Raw genomic sequence first — 9,682 nt, 5'->3', positions numbered from 1 at the left:
AAAAAAAAAAAAAAGAACTATAGGGAATCAGGGAAAAACATATAACAGCGGGACCCATCAGCCGCACTGGACATTGGCCAGAATGCACTAGTCATCTCAATGGCAGCGATGGGAGGGAGGGAACAAGTGGGAAAGAGGGAACAGCTGATGCTATGCAAAACAAAAGAAATGTACACATCACCCAATGTGGAAGAGATAACTATGACAAAGCTCATAAAATTCATAAATGTTATAGACCGTGATAGACAGTTTGCTCCAGGAAAGTTAGAATGTGTTTGTGACTTTAACTGAGCATCACTATCCCACAATGCTGTGAAATTTGGGAAATTATGTAACCACTTAAGCCTAACAAAAATTTTGGAAAAAAAAAGAAAAAAAATTATTCACTTATGACCGGTTCTATTTTTAATGATCTCTTCTCACTCTTTCTAACCCTTGATTGTTTTGAAGCAAATTCTAGATGTTACATCACTTACATAATGTCACATGTAAATATTTCCAAACGTATGTATAGATGACAACACTATGCTATTGAATCACAATCACCATAGGCATAATTCGGAACAATAAAATTTGGTGATAATATTCGAAGTCCAGTGAGTCTTGCTATTTGTTGGTTGTCTGAGGAGTACTCTCACTTTCTCTCTCTTCTTGAAATCTCCCTCTTTTTTAAAGAAACAAATCAGGATCTAGAAAAGGCCATATAATGCAATTGATTACATATTTTAAGATTCTTTTAAAAAAATCAACCAACACCTTCTTCCACTCCTTTCTAATTGTGTTTGTTTTGTTATTGTTTTTGCTCAGGCAGTGGATTGTTGGTTTAAGAGTAGCCAGGATGCTTTTAAAGAAGTTTCACATCACCTTTTCCTTACCTTTCTGCCACCTCCAACGCAAACTTTTCCTATTCTTAGGCAGAATATTACTTCAGCACTTTCCTATAGTTAGGTTTGTAATTGAATATTTTAGGAATGCTCATTGTTACAGTCATGTAGAAAACTTTAAAAATTGCTAAAATATTTTGTTTATAGGTTACCCGATCCAGTAGTTACACCAGAAAGTCTCAATTCCAGGTAGAAGAGGAGGACATTGAAAAGCTAGAAATTAGGTATGTACATCGGGGCTGTGTGGAAAGCTGATTGATTAAACTTAGTGGAACATGCATCTAATTTAAATCCAAATTGTCCTTTCAAAATCATGATTTCTGTGCAGAAGTAGTCACAGTTTATTTTGCAAAAACCAGTCTCGTTTTTACCTGTTGTATGTTTAATATATCCTTGTTTCTTAAATACCTGGATTGTAGTATAATGAGCAAAAAAAAATGACATCTAAGCCAATTTAGAAATAACTTGTCTATTCTCCTTAACATATCTGCTGACTATCAGAAATTTCAGTGAGGTAAGAAGATAATTCAACAGGCTGCATGCGTTTGAAGTTTGTGATAACTTCCAGGCCTTAAGTATCTATGCTGTTCTGGAAAAGAAAGTTTTGCAAATGCATGTGTAGGTGTGGTGTTGACAGTGTGCTCATCTAAAGGATCTATTAATCACGTGCCTGGGGTAGTCAGGTGATCTGCTTTTGAAAATTCCCTATGTTTACGTGCTAATTGACTACTATAGTTAAGAGAGTAACTGTAGTCTTACTGGTTTATTTTTATCAATAACTCTGTTAATCCTTATTGCTTCAGGTTTAAGAAAAAAAAGCCTAGACTCTTCACACTAAGAAACCTAAATGCCTTCCTTTATAGTATTTAGAATTGATGCTTAAAAACTTTTTAAAATAAAAGCCACCAGTAATATTTTGATTATTTAGTCTGGGAAGTGAGGTATATGACAATACTAACATCTCTTGCTTTGAAGCATGTAAAATTAATTCAGTCGTCAAAAGTATTTTGAAGCTATTTGTCAGTGTACTTTTGCTCTTAAACACTGCTTACAAAAAGAAAAAAAATAAATAAAACCAGTTTTCAATTTTCAGGATTGATTTGTGGAATAATGGAAATCTGGTCCAAGATGTTTTCCTGGGTGAGATTAAAGTTCCTGTGAATGTGTTAAGAAATGACTCTTCTCATCAAGCCTGGTAAGAAGAAATAACATTCTAGTGAACTTCATAATTTAATCTTCTTTAATACCTTGTATATGCAAATAAGTGCTTACCGTGAACGTGTTTTAAATTTGTGAGGAATAAGCCAAAAGTCATTGACATTACCTGATTTGGTATGAATTATTACAAAAATATAAGAACTGAATTGTCTAGGAATATTTTCTATTTAAAAATGAGGTCTTAAACCCAAGAAATGGACACGTTACATGAGTCACCCCTGTGAGAAATAGGGTTCACACCTCAACATCTTCAGTTCAGAAAGAACCTTTATTTTTATCCCAGGAACTATGGATATTTGAAAGCAAAAACTTTATCAAGAGGCTCATTGGTTGATGGGAAGTAGCTAGTGGTTTTTCCTCAGCATCCATTGAAATGCACTGAAGATGGCCTTGGTATATTTTCTGTGTATATAGGGTCTTATTGAGCTGATTCACTTTTCAGGCACCCTGAGGGCTCAATAATAGCTCTAGTACTATTTTGGGGTTTTGTGGTTATTGTTGTTGTTGCTGGTTGGTTGGTTGTTTTTGGTTTTTGTTGTTGTTTTGGTGCTAGTCCTGGGGCATGAACTCAGGGCCTGGGCACTGTCCCTGAGCTTTTTTACTCAAGGCTAGCACTCTGCCACTTCAGCCATAGCACCATTTACGGCTTTTTGGTGATTCATTGAAGATGTGCCTCACAGACTTTCCTGCCTAAGCTAGCTTTGAACTGTGATCTTCAGACTTGGCCTCCTGAGTAGCTAGGGTTACAGGTGTGAGCCACTGGCACCTAGCTATTTTATCTTTTTATGAGGCTCATAGTGGCATTAAACTGATGTTAATGTTCAGACATTAAATGGGTGCTGATTTCCTTAGCAGAACTGATATGGGAAAGCCAGGTACTGGTGGCTCATCCTAGCTTCTCCTAGCTAGTATAATGAGCAAAAAAACAATGACATCTCATTAGCTGAGATCTGAGGATCGTGTTTTGATGTCAGCCCAGGTAGAAAAGTCCATGAGACTTCCTTCCAGTTAACCACCAGAAAGCCGGAAGTGGTACTGTAGCTCAAAGTGGTAGAGTGCCAGCCGGAAGTGGCGCTGTGGCTCAAGGTGGTATAGCGCTAGCCGGAAGTGGCGCTGTGGCTCAAAGGGGTAATGTCCCAGCCTTGAGCAAAAGAGTTCAGGGACAGCGCCCACACCCTGAGTTTAAGCCTCATGACTGACAACAACAACAAAAAAATGATAGGGATTTTGGTTTTGGTGACAAGAGCATTTAGAAGTTTGTCTATCCTGTCCCTTTTCTGTAGTGAGCCCAGCACCCCCCTTCTAGACTTGGCTCTCAACTGAGTATAAATTAATATACCTTTCTCATTTGCTTTTTTTTTTTTCCCCGGTCTGTCGTGGGACCTGAACTCCAGGTCTGGGTGCTGACCTTCAGCCCTTTACCTCAAGGCTAGCGCTCTTCCGCTTGAGTCACAGCGTCACTTCCTGCTTTTTCTGCTTATGTGGTTCTGAGGAATCGAACCTAGGGTTCATGCATGCGTGGCAAGCACTCTACCCCTGAGCCACCTTCCCAGCCCTCTCATTTGCTTTTTAAAGATCTTTTTATCCAACATTTAATGTTTGTGCTTGTTCACAAGCTGCAATTAGTATAACTCAACATATGTTCACCATGTGTAATAATCAAATCAGGGCAGTACTTTTATTATCTCCTTTTATGTGTTTGGGACCTTCAAACTCTTCTCTAATTATGGTGAAATACATATTTGTGGTGGACTATAGTTACCCTTAGAACTGCTTCTCCAGCTGAGTTTTGGTTTCCATTATCTACCTCTGTCTGTACTCCCTCACCCTCTGCTGGCCTGTGTCCTGCTGTCTCCTACATGAGGCCTATTAGCTCCCACAAATGAATGAGAGTATGAGATATGGTGTTCCTTATTTCACTTATCATAATGTCCTCTAGCTCCATCCATATGCCAACAAATGACAGTATTTTGTCCTTTTTATGGTAGAATGTGCACCAGTGAATTAATGGATTAAGAAATGGTATAAGCCAGGTGCCAGTGGCTTACACCTGTAATTCTAGGTACTCAGGAGACAGAGATCTGAGGATCAGGGTTTTCCTTGGAAGCCAGCCCAGGCAGGAAAATCCATGAGACTCATCTCCACTAAGCTGTCCAAAAAGCCAGAAGTGGAGCTCAAGTAGTAGAACATTAACTTTGAGCACAAAATAAGCTCAGGGACAGAATTCAGGCCCTGAGTTTAAGCCCTGGAATCAACACACACACACACACACAATTACAAATGTGGTATCTATACCCCATTAGGTATTAAGCAGCTTCATCAGGACCACTCTGTAGAACTTCATTTGATTGCTTACGAGGAGCTGGCGCGGACAGTGAGGGGCTCTTTCAGGCAGCAGTCTCAGTGTGCTTAGGAGTGCACACCTCTTCTGGCTGAGCAGACACTCTTCATTTGGAGCTGTGCTGTCCCCTAGTAGTTAACTTCTATAGACTGATCGTCAGGTTCAACTTTATTTCATTTTTGCCACTTCCTAATGCAGGTCTAAGATACAATAGATGAATATTTGGGACTTGGGTCCCATCCCCTCCCCACCCACACACACATAATCTTGTCTTCCTCTACCTTCCATAAAATAGCAGCTAAATAGCATATATTTAGAAATGAAATTTTCTCAGCTCAGTTTGTAACCCTTTAAATTTATATGGCATGCCACTCAGTGCAGAAGAGAAAATGAGTTGTACTTTCTGGACCCTCAAAATGAGTTTTAAATGTACCATATAGGCTATGTTTTAAATGAGACAGTTTGTAACCAAACCCTTTCATTCAAATTTGGCACAACTATCTTGCTACCTTGACAGAACTGAGAAACATGCGTTATCAGCAGGAGTGTATTAAAGTAACCTGTCAAAAGTGTAAGTGCTAAATTTATGCTGCATAAACTGGAAACATTTACTAATTCATGTGTGCTAACATGAATGTAAGGAAATAATATGAGTATAAAATAAAAAAAATAAGTCAGAAATGAAACCCTGCCTCCTTCGATAGTTGCAGAGCTGTAGCATCCCCCTGTGGGATTGATGATAACTACAGGAAAACTTCAGAAGCTTTGGTGTTTATGTAGCTCTGACATGGTGTGGGCCTTTACACAGTTCTGAGTGCTTTACTATGTAACTTCTGTAGAGTTCCTGTAAGAACTAAAGGGACTGAGATAGCTTAACATTTGGGAGAATCTGATGATTTTTAAAGTGATAAGTGAGGAAGTGGCGCTGTAGCTCAAGTGATAGGGCGCTAGCCTTGAGCTGAAGAGCTGAGGGATAACACCCAGGCCCAGAGTTCAGGCCCCACGACTGACCAAAAAATTAAAGTGATAGGTGAAATTATAAGATACCTGAAAATTGTTTTAAAATAATAATACAAGGGCTGGGAAGGTGGCTCAGTGGCAGAGCGCTTGCCTTGCAATGCATGAGACCCTGAGTTCAATTCCTCAGCACCACATAAGCAAAAAGAAAAAAGCCGGAAGTGGTGCTGTGGCTCAAGTGGTAGAGCGCTAGCCTTGAGCTGAAGAGCTGAGGGACAGCGCCCAGGCTCAGAGTTCAGGCCCCACAACCGGACCAAAAAAATAAAAAATAAAATAATATAAGCGTGACTCAGGGCCGGTGAAACAAGGCTAGTCGGATTGATCGTTGTGGGAGCTAGGTGAAATACTGAAGAGGGTTCAGTACCTTAATCTGCTTTTATATGTACTTTAAATTTTCATCATGATTTGAACATTAGGCTTATGGCTTTGGTTCTACAAACACCTTGATTTCTAAACATTCTTAGATATTTCAGGGTACCTCTATTTTTGCATAATATACTTCAAAAAATTCATGACAATGATTTTTGCAAATAACATTTGCAGCACAGTTATTCTTTTGTTTTGTGCTTGTCCTGGGGCTTGAACTCAGGGCCTAGGTGCTGTCCCTGAGCTTCTGTGCTCAACACTGACACTCTACCACTTGAGCAACAGCTCCACTTCTCACTTTTTGGTAATTCATTGGAGATAAGAGTGCCGTGGAGGGGGCTGGGAAGGTGGCTCAGTGGTAGAGCGCTTGCCTTGCATGCCTGAGGCCCTGGGTTCGATTCCTCAGCACCACATAAGCAAAAGGAAAAAAGCTAGAAGTGGTACTGTGGCTCAAGTGGTAGAGCACTAGCCTTGAGCTGAAGAGCTGAGGGACAGCGCCCAGACCCAGAGTTCAGGCCTCACGACCGGACGGACCCAAAAAAAAAAAAAAAAAAGAGTGCCATGGACTTTCCTGTCAAGGCTGGCTTCAAGCCATGATCCTCAGATTGTGGCGGAGGAGTCTGAGGCCTGTTGAGCAGCTAGGATTACAGGAGTGAGCCACTGCCTGTTGGCCAGTTTCTTTTTTTTTTCTTCAAATTCTTTATTGAGATTGATTACATAATTTCCAAAATTTCACAGTATCAGTTTCTTTTTACTAGCTTATGTAGTTGCTTATTCTCTTGGCTGGATAGTCTCTGCCATCACATGGAATCGGTTCTGTTTTCACTTAGGTACTTGCTACAACCTAGAGACAATGGCAACAAGTCATCTAAAAGTGACGACCTGGGATCCCTTCGATTAAACATATGCTATACAGAAGACTATGTGCTGCCTTCAGAGTACTATGGTCCTTTAAAAACCTTGCTGCTAAAATCACCAGATGTTCGGGTACTTTAAGACTTTCTTAAGTGGATGATTTAATATGGAAAGGTTAATGATTCTGTAACTGATAAAGAAGATTATAGATCATCAAATCTTACTATTTGTATATTCAGTTTCTCTAAGCCAGAGTACTGATTGAATTGTTTCCTCCAGACTTGATCTGGAATTTAGAAGATGAAACACTATTTCATTAAATCATCATTGATAAGCATACTTAAGTTACTTTTGCAGATCGGTGATTGAGCATTTAATCATGTTTCTTTGACTCTGTACTTGTTTTCTCCTTTTCTGTATTCTAGCCAATATCTGCCTCAGCTGCTTACATTTTGGGTGAAATATGTCGAGATAAAAATGATGCCGTTCTGCCCCTTGTACGATTGCTGCTGCACCATGATAAACTTGTTCCTTTTGTCACCGCAGTGGCTGAACTAGACTTGAAGGATATCCAGTAAGCGTTGTATTTCATTAAACGTTAACTGTGCTGTCCAAAATGGGACTTGGTTTTGTAACTTGTTTTCTAGTCCGAGTTCTATTGTATCAACCACCTTATTGTACAGCAGGCTATAAAGCACTGCTTAGCAGGCAGCAAATAGCTATGCGTTTTTTTCTAATGCTCCGTTTATTTTTGTTAAAATGCACCAAGTTATAGCTATTTGTTAGAAAATGGAATGTAGTGTCATTGGAAAGGGTATTCCATAATCAGTTCTTTTTTTTTTTTTTTTTTGTGAGTCATGGGTCTTGAACTCAGGGCCTGGGCGCTGTCCCTCAGCTCTTCAGTTCAAGGCTCTACCTCTTGAATCACAGTGCCACATCTGGTTTTCTGGCAGTTTATTGGAGAGAAGAATTTCCCAGACTTTCTTGCCCAGGCTGGCTTTGAACTATGATCTTCAGATCTCAGCCCCTGAGTAGCTAGGATGATAGGCGTGAGCCACCAGCACCTAGCTGTTATCAGTATCTTATGAATCAAATTATCAATCATATGAACTTGGCAAACAAAGCAGTGGCTAAAATAAATATTAGTTTCATGTAAAATCCTCTGAAAATAATACCACTTGGCTACTGAAAATATGTTATTTGTGTCTGTTTTTGTTTGAAGACAGGGTTTTGAACTTTAGAGTCTCCTGCCACAGCCTCCCAGCTGTGTCCCTCCACACCCTGCTGAAAATAAATACACTTTCCCCTATTTTCAGGAAGTAATTTTGGTAGGTTTGAGAAACCTGACAGCAACACCTTTCTCATTGAATGGTAAAAATTACTAAAGCTGTCTGACCAATGCCAAGGAAGTCCTGTGACATTTCCCGCTTTATTTTCTCCCGCACGCTCATCGGTTTCCGTTTGTTTCTGTTTCAGAGATGCGAACACCATTTTTAGAGGAAATTCTCTGGCTACCCGCTGTCTGGATGAAATGATGAAAGTGGCGGGCGGTCACTACCTGAAAGTGACGCTGAAGTCTACTCTAGATGAGGTACAGCGCGCTCACGCCCGCAGCCATCTGCAGCCTGCTCTCTAGGGGTGATGTGCCGACAGCAAAAGTCTCCATTCCTGTGTTAGCAAAACAGTCTCTGCCATAGACTTTTAAGGGTCTGAGAAATAAGTGTCTGGCATGTTTTGTATAAACCCACATGCATTATTTATGCATACATTATATATATATATATCACTTGTGGTCAGAGACTTTTAAACTTCAGTAGTAATGTTTTAGTCATCATAATCAACACATCAGATAAGAGTTATTTTCATTTTATCATTAAATGAAACACATGTATTTTCCAGATATGTGAATCCTCAAAATCCTGTGAAATTGATCCCATTAAACTAAAAGAGGGAGATAACGTAGAAAATAACAAGGTACGTTCCGGTTAAAATCGGCTTTAGTGTCATTCAGGCCCCATTCACACTGTAACCGCTCAGCCTTCCTTGTCCAGCTGGTCCTTGGAATGTTACATACTAAATGGTTTCACTTTTTTATTTATTTATTTTTTTTTGCCAGTCCTGGGGCTTTAACTCAAGGCCTGAGCACTGTCCCTGAGCTGCTTTTGCTCAAGAATGGTGTTCTACCACCGAGGAATCAAACCCAGGTGTTCATGAATGCTAGACAAACACTCTACCACTAAGCCACATTCCCAGTCCATGATTTCACTTTATTTTTGTTGTTGTTGTTGTTGGTCATGGATCTTGAACTCTGGACCTGGGCGCTGTCCCTCAGCTCTCCAGCTCAAGACTAGCACTCGACCACTTGAGCCACAGGACCACTTCTGGCTTTTATTCTTTCTGTTTATGTGGTGCTGTGAGGAATCGAACCCAGGGTCTCATACATGCGAGCAAGCACTGAACCACCTTCCCAGCCCCGTGATTTCCCTTTTTTATATGAAGCTTTTTTGTGGAACTGGGGATTGAACTCAGGACTTATGCTTGCTTAGCAAGTGTTCTGCCGCTTGAACTGTAGCCCCAGCCCTCTTCTTTCCCTCCCTCCTTTCTTCCCTTCTCTTTTTTTTTTTTAAGGTGTCTAACTAATTTTGTCCAAACTGGCCTCAGACCACAACTTTTTGCCTCTGCCTCCCAAGTAACCAGGAATACAGTCATATTCCACTACCCAGACCTGGTTTTGTTCTTAGTTGTAGTAATGATAGTGGATTTGGGCTCTGTCTACTGGGAGCCTTTAACCATCCCTCTGCCACCCCTCTGAGTATGCTAAGCTGGCATAGCGGGGTGCTCTGTCAGTACTTTTAGTTGTCTATTGACAGAACCCTTAGTACGAGGGCAACAAGGTACCAGCAGCACTGTCCTGAGGTTTCCCTCTCCATCACGTATTCTCTCTTACTCCTGATGAACGTTGTTCATATATTCTTCTAAATCTGAGTGTAATCACCTTAGA

General features: G+C 40.3%; 1 protein-coding gene across 1 annotated transcript in view; it reads left to right on the top strand.

Annotated features, from left to right (window-relative positions):
* Rasa2 (RAS p21 protein activator 2) overlaps positions 1-9,682 on the top strand; it is a 64,698-nt gene that overhangs the window by 33,192 nt on the left and 21,824 nt on the right. The window contains exons 5-10 of the mRNA XM_013029889.1: positions 1,032-1,108; positions 1,978-2,079; positions 6,657-6,813; positions 7,107-7,255; positions 8,158-8,272; positions 8,581-8,655. Of these exons, the coding sequence (XP_012885343.1) occupies positions 1,032-1,108; positions 1,978-2,079; positions 6,657-6,813; positions 7,107-7,255; positions 8,158-8,272; positions 8,581-8,655 (675 nt within the window). The remainder of the gene's footprint in view (positions 1-1,031; positions 1,109-1,977; positions 2,080-6,656; positions 6,814-7,106; positions 7,256-8,157; positions 8,273-8,580; positions 8,656-9,682) is intronic.

This window comes from Dipodomys ordii, unplaced genomic scaffold (assembly GCF_000151885.1).
Source record: "Dipodomys ordii isolate 6190 unplaced genomic scaffold, Dord_2.0 Scaffold124, whole genome shotgun sequence".
Lineage (NCBI taxonomy): Eukaryota > Metazoa > Chordata > Mammalia > Rodentia > Heteromyidae > Dipodomys > Dipodomys ordii.
The sequence above is the reverse complement of the archived record's forward strand: the minus strand, read 5'-3'. Positions and strand labels throughout refer to the sequence as shown.